The 14,633-nt window shown below is 44.2% G+C and overlaps 1 protein-coding gene across 1 annotated transcript in view; it reads left to right on the top strand.

Annotated features, from left to right (window-relative positions):
- Window positions 1–14,633, top strand: part of ZYG11A (zyg-11 family member A, cell cycle regulator) — a 65,670-nt gene that overhangs the window by 28,531 nt on the left and 22,506 nt on the right. Inside the window, exons 4-8 of the mRNA XM_066269169.1 lie at window positions 1,740–1,880; window positions 4,925–5,101; window positions 11,510–11,574; window positions 13,566–13,665; window positions 13,763–13,816. Of these exons, the coding sequence (XP_066125266.1) occupies window positions 1,740–1,880; window positions 4,925–5,101; window positions 11,510–11,574; window positions 13,566–13,665; window positions 13,763–13,816 (537 nt within the window). The remainder of the gene's footprint in view (window positions 1–1,739; window positions 1,881–4,924; window positions 5,102–11,509; window positions 11,575–13,565; window positions 13,666–13,762; window positions 13,817–14,633) is intronic.

Genomic DNA, 14,633 nt, shown 5'->3' with positions numbered 1-14,633 from the left:
TTTTACAGAGACAGAGAGAGGGACAGATAGGGACAGACAGGAACAGAGAGTGATGAGAAGCATCAATCATTAGTTTTTCATTGTGCATTGTGACACCTTAGTTGTTCATTGATTGCTTTCTCATATGTGCCTTGACTGCGGGCCTTCAGCAGACCGAGTAACCCCTTGCTCAAGCCAGAGACCTTGGTTCCAAGCTGGTGAGCTTTTGCTCAAACCAGATGAGCCCGTGCTCACGCTGGTGACCTCGGGATCTTGAACCTGGGTCCTCCACATCCGAGTCCGACGGTCTATCCAGTGTGCCACCACTTGGTCAGGCGGCAACCGAGCTTTTTAGCGCCTGAGGTGAGGCTATGGAGCCGTCCTCAGCACCTGGAGCCAACTTGCTTGAACCATTCGATCAATGGCTGCTGGAGGGGAAGAGAGAGACACACACAGAAGGAGGACGGGGAGCATGGAGAAGCTGATGGTTGCTCCTCCTGTGTACCCTGACCGGGAATTGAACTTGGGACTTCCACATGCTGGGATGATGCTGAGCCAACCAGCCAGGGCTTGTGTTTCAAGATTGTGCAATCCCCCCTTTTTTTTCTTCACTACCCACAAGTTCTGAGAACTGGGTCCTATCTAGTTTTATTTATATTACTTGTAGATTTTATGGTTTAGATCAGGAGGGTACCATTATCCTCTAGACCAGAGGTTCTCAACCTGTGGGCCGCGACCCTGGCGGGGGTCGAACGAGTGTTTTGGTCGTTCGACCCCCGCCAGGGTCGCGGCCCACAGGTTGAGAACCGCTGCTCTAGACCCAAAGTCTGTATATAGATTTTTGAAATTATTACTTCATACATAGGTGGAATATAAAACAGAAACTAATGGACAAACATATGGCAACAGAAAGTGATTTGACTTTGGGTGACATGCACACAACATAATCAGCAATTCAAATGCTATAGAGATGTTCACCAGAAATCTATGTACTCTTATTAATGTCATTCCATTTTTAATTTCTAACTAAAAATATATTTAAAAACTTTACTGCAGATAGCAAAGAAGAATTATATTAATATTAAATAATAATAAACAAGTAAAAATAGTACTACCACTGGAAAAGACCTTTTTGTCTTTTATTGTCTAATTTATCCTATTGAGTATTTAGAAGACATATGCAGTCATGATTATTGGTTGTTTAAAAATTTACATGCTACCCATTTTTCATTTGAGGTCTTAACTGTAATATAGTTGTGAGGAGATGGTATTTTTAGAGAGAGGGATAGCCAGGAAGGGAGAGATGAGAAGCATCAATTCATAGTTGGGGCACTTTAGTTGTTCATTGATAGCTTTCTCATATGTGCCTTGATTGGGAGCTTCAGCTGAGCCAGTGACCCCTCGCTTAATCCAGTGAACTTGGGCTGAAGCAACCTTTGGGCTCAAGCCAGTGACCATAGGCTTCAGGCCTGCAACCTTTGGGTTTAAGCCAGTGACCTTGGGGTCATGTCTATGATCCCATGCTCAAGCTGGCAACCCTGCACTTAAACTGGTGAGCCTGCGCTCAAGACGGCAACTTTGGGGTTTTGAACCTGCATCCTCAGAGTCTCAGGCCAATGCTCTGTTCACTGAGCTACCATCTGGTCAGGCTCACCTGGAAAATTTAATTGAACATTTATTGTTTCAAACATTTGTGGCACCTAAAAGCCTGTGCTTGAAGATGAACAGTGAAACCTATTGGTAATACCTTTGTTTTTCAGGTTGCTGGAGAAGCCAATATGATTCAGCTATCAGAAGCATTGAGCCAGTACAGGAACAGGTCATGTTTTATTAAGGAAGCCCTTTACAGACTCTTTACAGAGACGTTTTCAATGAAGGTAACCATGCCTGCTCTTTTAAAAGTAAGTACACCTCAGAAAGGAAGTTTTTATTATTACTTCTTACTTGATTCAGTTAAAGTTGTTCACTAGATTCATTGAATACGGTGACTTACATGTCTCATTCTATAGTGAATCAAAATGCCCTCATAGAGAAAGGAAAACAGTGTTAGGTTTAACTGCCGGATCATCTCTTATTTTGAAAATCTGAATTAATTAGAATTATCATCCAGCATTTTAAAATTAATATGAGGAAAGGATAATAGGACCATTGTACTACAGTGTGTCCGTAAAGTCATGGTACACTTTTGATTGGTCACAGGAAAGCAACAAAAGACGATAGAAATGTGAAATCTGCACCAAATAAAAGGAAAACCCTCCCAGTTTCTGTAGGATGATGTGGCAGCATGTGCGCATGCGCAGATGATGATGTAACACCGTGTATACAGCGGAGCAGCCCACAGCCATGCCACTTGAGATGTGGGCAGTACAGAGGAAAGTTCAGTGTGTTCTGTGGCTTGCTAAATTAGAATCCATGCAATGTGAATATCGGCGCGTTTATAACAAAGCGCCACCACATAGGAATAACATTACTTGGTGGGATAAGCAGTTGAAGGAAACCAGCAGTTCGGTGGAGAAACCCTGTTCTGGTAGGCCATCAGTCAGTGACGAGTCTGTAGAGGTTATACGGGATAGCTATCTAAGGAGTCCTAAAAAATCTGTGCGTGAGCCCACATCAAACTGTACTGAATAGGTATGAAACTGGGAGAGTTTTCCTTTTATTTGGTGCAGATTTCACATTTCTATTATCTTTTGTTGCTTTTCTGTGACTGGTCAAAAGTGCACCATGACTTTACGGACACACTGTATTTCACCTAAAACAAGACTGACTTATCTATAAATATGAATTCACTTTGCCCTAAACATTATTTCTTATTTATTTATTTTTTAAAAGCGAACATCTGGTTTTCTGGAAAGAGAACAATAACAATATCCCCAGTAAGAACAGAACAAAATAACAGTAATTGAAGGTGGCTAAATCTCCCATTTAAAGTATTTTATGACTGAAGTAAAATTACCAGTATTGATAGGGCCAGACCTTGCTTTGGCTTATGGAAGGGTTTATTTATTTTAAATGTAAGTATTAAGTGGTTTGGGGAAGAAAACCATAATTATTTAAAATTAAATAAAATATGAAGATGAAGAGTCTTAAAATCACCTTGTTTTTATTACTGTAATTCTTTGCAGTTTCTTAAAAATATGACTTATTTATGTACCATGGGAGGTTAGGTTTAATTAAAAGCAATATTTTATAAAGAACAAACTGGACTTTTGTTTTCCATCTGTAATGAGATTGAATTAGATCTTCTAAAAGTCCTTTTTTCTTATCTAAGAATCTGTAATTTTTGAAAGTCTTGTTTCTTTTGGTTTCTCCATACTTAAATTGCAAATGATGGTAATCCAGGGAAATCCTAACAGTAGTTTAGCAATATAGAAAAAGTCATTTTCCATAGTAAAAGTAAGTGTATGTCAGGTCTGCCTCTAGGCTCCATGAGTTCATGCAGCTGTCAAACTGAGGGGTTCTGGTCTTTTAAGGTCATGGTTTATGTGAGTATCAGAAGACCTATCTCTGAGGTGGGTAGGGATGATTATCACTATTTGAGAGACAAAACAGACCATATTGTCCCTGAATGTTAGAGCAGGTGTGATCTAGGTGTGTTGCAACACCTTAATTTTACATTTATGTTCTAAGTCTTCCACAATCTGTTGTTTAGTTACTGTTCTAATGCTACATTTTACTTTTCAGATTCTTTCAGATTCAGATTTCTTCTGTGTGAGTGCATTCCATTCCTTTGTCTACCTTGTGTTTTCCCTGTCACATTTCCCTTCCCTACGAAGCTCCTCTTCATTCCATCCCCACCTTCATCTGCTTCTCTCCATATCCTATTTGAGACCCTTGCCTAAATGTGTTCTCAGAACTAAGCCCTTTGATTGCATACCAGAAATAATTACTCTTTTCATAACTACCTTAGATGGCACTTCATTCCTCTTTTATGGTGACTTTTTCCGTTTTTTATTGAATTTATTGGGTGACACTGGTTAACAAAATTATACAAGTTTCAGGTACACAATTCTGCAATGCATCATCTCTGTACACCGTATTGTGTGTTTACCACCCCAAGTCCAGTTTCCGTCCATCACCATTAATGCCCCCTGTACCCTCCTCCACCTCTCCATGGTGGGTTTTTTTCCCCGCTTTCATGTTTTGGCATCTTTCACAATGTTGTTTGTTTATATACCTTATTTCCTTCACAAGGTTTTATGCTAAAGAACTGGATATAAGTGATACATGTTTGTGTCCCCTGTAGTGCTTATCACAATATTTTACGTGGAGTGAAGCTCAGTAAATGATTATGAAATTACAGATTAGGAGATGGTGGTCCAGAGAAAGGAAGTGACTTACCTAAAGTCATGCAGCTAGTTCACGGCTGCATTTGGATTAGAAGGTATTGCTGGTGTTCTAAATATAAATGTTGAGGATAGGGAAAAGTCTGTTCCTTTCTTTCCCAATAAGAAAATATTTTTGCCAACTGACACAGGGACAAGACAATATAAAGAATGATAATGGGCCCTGGCCGGTTGGCTCAGCGGTAGAGCATCGGCCTGGCGAGCGGGGGACCCGGGTTCGATGGCCAGGGCACATAGGAGAAGCGCCCATTTGCTTCTCCACCCCCCCCCTTCCTCTCTGTCTCTCGCTTCCCCTCCCGTAGCCAAGGCTCCACTGGAGCAAAGATGGCCCGGGCGCTGGGGATGGCTCCTTGGCCTCTGCCCCAGGCGCTAGAGTGGCTCTGGTCGCGGCAGAGCGATGCCCCCTGGTGGGCAGAGCTTCTCGCCCCTGGTGGGCGTGCCGGGTGGATCCCGGTCGGGTGCATGCGGGAGTCTGTCTGACTGTCTCTCCCCGTTTCCAGCTTCAGAAAAATACAAAAAAACAAACAAACAAAAAAAACACCAAAAAAAAAAAGAATGATAATTTTGTTATAAGCCACTAAAATCAAGTTCGTCTTCAGTTTATAGCTATAGGAATGAGGAACCATCCATTGGATTTGCCAGTGCAGTTCACAGCCAGTGCCTGTGCCCTCAACTTAACACACCAGGGCCTGGCCAGGGGAATGCCTGTTCGTCTGTTGTCAGAGGTCACCTGTCTACTGTTCAAGGCTCTGCAAAATTTCCCCCATTACCAGCAGGTAATTTAAATTGAATACTTGACTCTGGGTTTTACTTTAGGACAGATACATGAAAAATATGTATTATTGTTATTATTTATTCATCTGAGAGAGAAAAAACAGAGAGAAATAGAGAATAAAGAATTAATGTTTGTTTTTTAAAAATAGGAAATATAGATAAGGAATATCGCTTAAGTTAAAAAAAATTCTCAGAAACCAATTACCCAGAAACACTTATTAACACTTTCAGTACATTCGTGTAGGCTTAATATTATATGTGAAAATTAAACTGAATTGAACCACAGTTCTAAATATAAAAGTTAAAACCATAAAAACTTCAGAAGAAAACAGGAGAAAATATTTGTGACCTGTAGACAGTTTTCTTGGGACACAAAAAGTGTACCCATCGCCCTAGCCGGTTGGCTCAGCGGTAGAGCGTCGGCCTGGCGTGCGGGGTACCCGGGTTCGATTCCTGGCCAGGGCACATAGGAGAAGTGCCCATTTGCTTCTCCACCCCCCCCTCCTTCCTCTCTGTCTCTCTCTTCCCCTCCCGCAGCCAAGGCTCCATTGGAGCAAAGATGGCCCGGGTGCTGGGGATGGCTCCTTGGCCTCTGTCCCAGGCGCTAGAGTGGCTCTGGTCGCGGCAGAGCGACGCCCCGGAGGGGCAGAGCATTGCCCCTTGTTGGGCAGAGCGTCGCCCCTGGTGGGCGTGCCGGGTGGATCCCAGTCAGGCGCATGCGGGAGTCTGTCTGTCTCCCTGTTTCCAGCTTTAGGGGGAAAAAAAAAAAGGTGTATCCATCATAAAAGAAAAATAAATTAGAATTCCAAAAATTAAACTCAAGCACACCTGAAAAACATTAAAAGTGAAAAGGTAAGCCTGACTAGGCGGTGGCGCAGTGGATAGAGCTTCAGACTGTGCAGAAGACCCACGTTCGAGACCCCGAGGTTGCCAGCTTGAGCGCAGGCTCATCTGGTTTGAGCAAAGCTCACCAGCTTGGACCCAAGGTTGCTAGCTCAAGCAAGGGGTTACTCGGTCTGCTGAAGGCCCACGGTCAAGGCATATATGAGAATGCAATCAATGAACAACTAAGGTGTCGCAACGAAAAAGTGATAATTGATGCTTCTCATCTCTCTCCCTTCCTGTCTGTCTGTCCCTATCTATCCCTCTCTCTGACTCTCTGTCTCTGTAAAAAAAAAGAAGAAAAAAAAAAAAGAAAAATGAAAAGGTAAGCCCTGGTTGGTATCACATGGATAGAGTGTCATCCAGGAGTGCCAGGGTTGCCAGTTCCATCCCAAGGTCACTGATCTCAAGGTCACCAGCTTACTTGTGGAATTGCCAGCTTAATCCCCAGTGCAGTGGCTGGTTTGATTCCTGGTCAGGGCACATACGTGAAGCAATCAGTGGCACAACTAAGTGGAACACTGTGTTGATTCTTCTCTTTTTCCCCCTCTCTCCTCCCTCCCATCTTCTTCCCTCTCTAAATAAAATAAATAAATAAATATGTAAAGGTAAGCTATGGACTGGGGAAAATGTTCATTATACAGGGTATGGCAAAAGTAGATTTATAGTTGTAATTGCACGAAACACAGTTTATTCTTGTATTATTAATTATTGTGTTATTTTCCATATGAACAGCTGTAAGCTTACTTTTTTTTTTTTTGTATTTTTCTGAAGCTGGAAACGGGAGAGACAGTCAGACTCCCCGCATGCGCCCGACCGGGATCCACCCGGCACGCCCACCAGGGGGCGATGCTCTGCCCCTCCGGGGCGTTGCTCTGCCAAGACCAGAGCCACTCTAGCGCCTGGGGCAGAGGCCAAGGAGCCATCCCCAGCACCCGGGCCATCTTTGCTCCAATGGAGCCTTGGCTGCGGGAGGGGAAGAGAGAGACAGAGAGGAAGGGGGGGGGGTGGAGAAGCAAATGGGCGCTTCTCCTATGTGCCCTGGCCGGGAATCGAACCCAGGTCCCCCGCACGCCAGGCTGACGCTCTACCGCTGAGCCAACCGGCCAGGGCCTGTAAGCTTACTTTTTTCCCACCCTGTATATATGATGAAAGTCTTTTATTTTTTTATTTTTTTAATTAATTAATTTATTTTGTGACAGAGACAGAGAGAGGAACAGACAGAGTGGAAGGGAGAGAGATGAGAAGCATCAATTCTTTGTTGCGGCTCCTTAGTTTCTCAGTGATTGCTTTCTCTATGTGCCTTGACCGGAGGGCTACAGCAGACCGAGTGACCTCTTGCTCAAGCCGGCGGGGCTACAGCAGTCCGAGTGACCCCTTGCTCAAGCCAGCAACCTTGGGTTCAAGCTGGTGAGCCTTGCTCAAATGTGATGAGCCTGCACTCAAGCTGGCGACCTTGGAGTCTTTTGTTGTTGTTGTTGTTTTTTATTTTATTTTATTATTATTTTTAAATTTATTCCTTTTTAGAGAGGAGAGAGAGAGGGAGAGAGAAAGAGAGGGAAAGAGAGAAGAGAGAAAGAAGAGAGACAGAGAGAGAGAAGGGGGGAGGAGCTGGAAGCATCAACTCCCATATGTGCCTTGACCAGGCAAGCCCAGGGTTTTGAACCGGCGACGTCAGCATTTCCAGGTTGATGCTTTATCCACTGCACCACCACAGGTCAGGCCTGTTGTTTTTTTACAGAGACAGAGAGAGAGTCAGAGAGAAGGATAGACACGGACAGACAGACAAGAATGGAGAGAGATGAGAAGCATCAGTCATCAATTTTTCATTGCAACACCTTAGTTGTTCATTGATTGCTTTCTCATATGTGCCTTTTCCGTGGGCCTTCAACAGAGGAACCCCTTGCTCAGGCCAGCGACCTTGGGTCCAAGCTGGTGAGCTTTTTGCTCAAGCCAGATGAGCCTGCACTCAAGCTGGCGACCTCGGGGTCTCGAACCTGGGTCCTCGGCATCCCAGTTCGATGCTCTGTCTACTGCGCCACCTCCTGGTCAGGCGACATCGGGGTCTTAAACCTGGGTCCTCTGCATCCCAGTTCAGCGCTCTATCCACTGTGCCACCGGCTGGTCAGATTGACGAAAATCTTTTATACAGAATGTTAAGACTTCTTAATGCAATAACATAAGACAAACCAATTTTGAAAGGCAAAAGATTTGAGAAAACATTTCATCAAAGAAGATAGCAGATGACAATTAGCATATGAGAAGATGCTTAGTATCTTCAGTCATCAGAGAAATGCAGATTAAAACCCCAGTGAGGCCTGACCAGGTGGTGGCGCAGTGGATAGAGCATTGGACTGGGATGCCAAGGACCCAGGTTCGAGACCCCCGAGGTCGCCAGCTTGAGCTCGGGCTCATCTGGTTTGAGCAAAAAACTCACCAGCTTGGACCCAAGGTCTCTGGCTCAAGCAAGGGGTTACTCGGTCTGCTGAATGCCCGTGGTCAAGGCACATATGAGAAAAGCAATCAGTGAACAACTAAGGTGTTGCAATGAAAAACTGATGATTGATGCTTCTCATCTCTCTCCGTTCCTGTCTGTCTGTCTCTGTCTATCCCTCTCTCTGACTCTCTCTCTGTCCCAGTAAAAAATGAAAATAAAATAAAAATAATAAAAAAACAAACCCCAGCGAGTGGCCTGACCTGTGGTGGCACAGTGGATAAAATGTCAATCTGGAATACTGGTCGCAGCACATATGGGAGTTGATGCTTTCTGCTCCTCTCCTCTTCTCTGTTTCTGTCTCTCTCACTCCTCCCTTCCCTCTCCCTCCCTCCTCTCTGAAATGAATAAATAAATAAAAAACCAAAATGAGTTATTACTAGAGAACCCTTAGATTGGTTGAATTAAAAGACTGACAATACAACGTGTTAGCAAGTATGTGGAGCATCTGATATTCTCATACAGTGTGTTGATGTTAAGAACGTAAAACAAAAAACCAGATAGAAGATGACAGAAAATAATTTGACTTTGGGTGATGGGTATGCAATATAATCAAATGTGAAAATAACCTGAAGATGTTTTCTTTTTTTTTTTTTCTGAAGTTGGAAATGAGGAGGCAGTCAGACAGACTCCTACATGTGCCCGATCGGGATCCACCCGGCATGCCCACCAGGGGGCGATGCTCTGCCCATCTGGGGCGTTGCTCTGTTGCAACTAGAGCCATTCCAGTGCCTGAGGCAGAGGCCATAGAGCCATCCTCAGCTCCCGGGCCAACTTTGCTCCAATGGAGCCTTGGCTGCGGGAGGGGAAGAGAGAGCCAGAGAGGAAGGAGAGGGGGAGGGGTGGAGAAGCAGATGGGCACTTCTCCTGTGTGCCCTGGCCGGGAATCGAACCCGGGACTCCTGCATGCCAGGCCGACGCTCTACCACTGAGCAAATCGGCCAGGGCCCTGGGAATGTTTTCTCTGAACATATGTACCCTGATTTATCAATGTCACCCCATTAAAATTAATAAAAAAAACCCCGTTAAACAAGCCTGACCAGGTGGTGGCGCAGTGGATAGAGCGTCGGACTGGGACGCAGAGGACCCAGGTTCGAGACCCTAAGGTCACCAGCTTTAGCACGAGCTCATCTGGTTTGAGCAAGGCTCACCATCTTGAGACCAAGGTTGCTGGCGCGAGCAGGAGTCACTCAGTCAGCTGGAGCCGCCCAGTCAAGGCATATGTGAGAAAGCAATCAATGAACAACTAAGGTCCTGCAACCAAGAATTGATGCTTCTCATCTCTCTCCCTTCCTGTCTGTCCCTGTTTGTCCCTCTCTCTGACTCTCTCCATCTCTGTCACACACACAAAAAAGAAAGTAAAACAATACAACCACCACTTCAACAGTCTTATTCATAATTCCCTAAAATTGAAAACTTCCCAAGTGTCCAACAACAGGTGAATAGATAAGGAAATATCATTTGGCAGTACAAAGAAATGAAGTACTGATTGAAGTATATGGATGACTCTCAAAGAATATGCTGAGAAAAATAAGCCAGACACAAAAGAGTAACTACTATATGATTTCATTTACGTGAAAACTTAGAACAGACTAATGTGTGATGACAGTGTAATCTTCCAGGGCTGGGGTTTGCAAACTCAGGATTGATTTGAAGTGGCAAAGTAGAACTCTGGGGTGAAGTTTTTTTCTTGATTGTGACGGTGGTAGGGGGTAGTGGTTATACAGCTGTATACATTTGTGATAGGAAGCATCAGTTCTTCGTTGCGGCACCTCAGTTGCTCATTGATTACTTTCTCATATGTGCCTTGATCAGGGGGTTCCAGCATAGCAAGTGACCCCTTGCTCAAGCTGGCACCTCTGGGTCTTGAACCTGGGTCCTCTGCATCCCTGTCCAATGCTCTATCCACTGCTCCACCACCTGGTCAGGCTGAAGTGTGTACTTAAAATGGAAATTGATTTTTAAAAATACAATAAGGAAGGTGGTCTTCCTTCATTTAAAATTTAAACAAAATTTCTATTTTTGCTTAAAAAGTTGGACTTTCCTTCTTAATTCAGTCTTAATTCCTGCATGACAATCATCAGTTGGAGTGGAGTAACTACTGCCCTTATAAGAGTACGTTAATTCTCCAGTTTGCCATGATTTTACTAGTACTCTTCTATGGTTTCAGACTGCCCTCTTCAGTTATATTACTGCCTAGTTTCCACTGGCATTTCCGGTTTCTGGCCCTGGCCCATACACTATACTTTTGTCACATTGGCCTACTCATGGCCTTTCAAAGAGATGTTATATTTCTTTATTTCTATGGCTTTCCCAAGAGGCTTTCTCTCTTCCTTTCCTATCTGAAAGGCCTACCAATCTTAGGTAGAAAGTGAAAACTCTAGTTTAGTTATGAGATATGCTAAGTACACTTGTCTTTTAGTAGATGGGCTAGGCCTCAGGTAATGATTGGAGCTGATGTACATGAGGCCACTCTCCACCTAGACCCCTCTTTGCCAAAAACGAGAGGGGGAAAGGATTGTGGGGTTTTGTTTGGTTTTTTTTGGTGGCAGAGACAGAGTCAGAGAGGGACATATAGGGATAGACAGACAGGAAGTGAGAGAGATGAGAAATACCAATTCTTCGTTGCAGCACCTTAGTTGTTCATTGATTGATTTCTCATATGTGCCTTGACTGGGGGGCTACAGCAGACCGAGTGACTCCTTGCTCAAGCCAGCAACCTTGGGCTCAAGCTGGTGAGCCTGGCTCAAACCAGATGAGCCCACGCTCAAGCTGGCAACCTCGGGGTCTCAAACCTGGGTCCTCTACATCCCAGTCTGACGCTCTATCCATTGCGCCACCGCCTGGTAAGGCTTGGAAAGGATTGTTCTTTAGTCAGAGGTGCATGTGACAAACTTTATTGGTAAGGTTAAGTGAATAACTTGGAGAGGACCAGTTACACAGAAAAGCTCATTGGTAGCACCTTCCAAATATTCAGAATCATTTAGACTTGAGTACACGTTTACTCAAAATTAATTATCTTTATTCCTTAAAGTTACAGAAGAATTGTCTTCTCTACTTAACCAATTCCAGGATTCTTATGGATGTTCCATTTGACAGGCAAGTATAAAACTTGGGCATTTGATTTTGGGGTGTTGACCAGTGTTTCTCTAAGCATTGTTGGCTTTTAGGTTATTAATTCAGCAAGGATCTGAACAAGGCTGGGATAAGGTGTTTGGGGAGAAGGCTGTTGTGCTTCTTTCTCAGAGGTGATTGGAAGTACCCTGCCTGCAAATGTTTCCCAAAATGTGACTCCAGGGTAGTAAGACTAGGGGCTCCAGAGAGTCAGACGTACTTGGATTCAAGTTCTGGCACTTTCATTATCTTTGTGCATAAGTTTTCTCATTTGTAAAACAGTGACTCTTATGAGGATTAGCTATAATGTTTGTAAAGTACTTACAACAGTGCTTGCCTTAAGAAGTACAGATTGTTCTAAACATAAATTATCACTTTTGCTATTATTTTATTGATAGTAATTTAAAAAATCCTTATCCTAGACTCTAGAGGGATTCTTCTTGAGGCCTTTGTAATCTCCCAGATTCATGAGTTCAAAACCATGTATAATAGCTGCTGGCAGCAGGAGGAAAATTAAGCACTGGCTCACATGAACAAAGCCTGTGATTTATGGGTGCTGGGCTCAGCCAAAAGTGCGATGGGGAAGGTGGGCCTTCTCATTAAAAAACCAAACCTAAAAAAAAAACAAAATAAAAAAACCAAACCTCGCTTGACCAGGCGGTGGTGCAGTGGATAGAGCATTGGACTGGGATGCAGAAGGACCCAGGTTCAAGACCCCGGGGTTATCAGCTTGAGCGCGGGCTCATCTGTCTTGAGCAAAAAGCTCACTAGCATAGACCCAAGGTCACTGGCTCGAGCGGGGGGTTACTCAGTCTGCTGAAGGCCCGCGGTCAAGGCACATATGAGAAATCAATCAATGAACAACTATGGTGTCACAATGAAAAACTGATGATTGATGCTTCTCATCGCTCTCCGTTCCTGTCTGTATGTCCCTATCTATCCCTCTATCTGATTCTCTCTCTGTCCCTGTTTAAAAAAAAAAAAATACACAAAAAATCCAAACCTCTATTCCCACCTTCACTTGAAAACTTGGAAGCTCTTTCTAAATTCAGTCTTTGTTCCTACATCGCAATGATCAGCACTGAGTAACAACTGTCTCTATAAAAGGGAATGAATTCTCTCTAGCTAATTGATTTTTTTGTTGTGGTGTTTTAGCACTGTCTGCATTTCAGATTACAAATTGCTACCTCTTGGGGAACTTTTTTGTATTTTTCTGAAGTGAGAAGCAAGGGAGAAGGAGACAGACAGACTCCCGCACGCACCTGACTGGGATCCACTCAGCATGCCCACCAGGGGGCTTCGCTGGAATCAGAGCCATTCTAGTGCCTGAAACAGAGGCCACAGAGCCATCCCCAGCGCCCGGCCAACTTGACTCCAGTGTAGCCTTGGCTGTGGGAGGGGAAGAGAGAGACAGAGAGGAAGGGGGGGGTAGGGGTGGAGAAGCAGATGGGCGCTTCTCCTGTGTGCCCTGGCCGGGAATCGAACCTGGGATTTCCATATGCCGGGCTGATGCTCTACCGCTAAGCCAACCAGCCAGGGCTTGGGGAACTTCTTTTCTTTTTCAGTTTCATCATATTAGAAATTGAATACTAAATATTAAATCTTTCTTGAAGCTTCCCATCCTTTTTTAAAGTCCTGTGCATTTTGCTCACATTCTTGTTTGCAGGGTCTTCTCTTCCTCCTCTGATTTTTTTTTATGCCAGCTGCTCTTGGTTTTCATAGCTGAGGCTTTAGAAGTTGAGACTACATTTGTTACAGGATTAAAAAAACTTTTTAGTTGAATTTATTGGAGTGACATTGGTTAATAAAACTATACAGATTTCATGTGCATTAGTCTATAATACGTCATCTGTATTACATTGCATTGTGTGTTCGCCATCCATCACCATCTATCCCCCTTGTTACAAGATTGCTGGATTTTTTCTTCCCTCATACAGTTTTACAAAGTTTATTGTGAGAAAAATACTGCTTTTCAGGTTTGATGCTGCCAAATTTGTTATCAGATGGCTCTGTAAGAGTGAAAACTCCAAGATGCAAACAATGGCAGTGAGCATCATGTCTGTTCTAGCCTTGCAGGTATGTGATTGTTAAAAACAAGATCTCTCCCCCTTAGTTTTGAGGGAGCTTTGATGGAGAGCTGATAGTTTACTCTCAGCTTTTTGTTTGCTTCTAGCTCTCACCTGAGCAAACTGTACAGCTTAAAGAAGAGCTCTTCATGGCAATTAAGGTAGGTTGTCACTTACATATTTTTTTTCCTTCAAAATATAAGAGGAAGTTAGAAAGTCACAGAGGGCCTGATCAGGTGGTGGCGCAGTGGATAGAGCGTCAGACTTGAATGCGGAAGACCCAGGTTCGAGACCCCGAGGTTGCCATTTTGAGCACAGGCTCATCTGGCTTGAGCAAAAAAAAGCTCGCCAGCTTGGACCCAAGGTCGCTGGCTCAAGCAGGGGGCTAGACGGTCTGCTGAAGGCCCGCGGTCAAGGCACATATGAGAAAGCAATCAATGAACAACTAAGGTGTCGCAACGAAAAACTAATGATTGATGCTTCTCATCTCTCCGTTCCTGTCTGTCTGTCCCTGTCTACCTCTCACTCTGACTCTCTCTCTCTCTCTGTCTCTGTAAAAAAAAAAAAAAAAAAAAAAAAAGAAAGTCACAGAGGGCCCTGGACAGTATGCGCAGTGGTAGAGCATCGACTCGGCATGTGGAAGTCCTAGGTTCGATTTCCGGTCAGAGCACACAATAGAGGTAACCATTTGCCTCTCCTTCCCTTGCCCCTCCCCCTTCTCTCTCTCTCTATTCCTTTCCTGCAGCCCTGGCTCGATTGATCCACAGCCATAGCTCTACTGATCTGAGCACTGAGGATGGCTCCCTCGAGCCTCTGCCTCAAGTACTAAAAACAGCTTGGATGCAAGCATGGCCCCAAATGGGCAGAGCATTGGCCCCAGACGGGGTTGCCATGGATCCCAGTGGGGCGCATGCAGGAGTCTATCTTTGTCTCCCCTCCTCTTACTTACCAAAAAAAAAATCACAGATGTAGAAGAAA

The sequence above is a fragment of the Saccopteryx bilineata genome, chromosome 3 (genome assembly GCF_036850765.1).
Source record: "Saccopteryx bilineata isolate mSacBil1 chromosome 3, mSacBil1_pri_phased_curated, whole genome shotgun sequence".
NCBI lineage: Eukaryota > Metazoa > Chordata > Mammalia > Chiroptera > Emballonuridae > Saccopteryx > Saccopteryx bilineata.
This window is presented reverse-complemented; position numbering and strand designations above follow the sequence as displayed.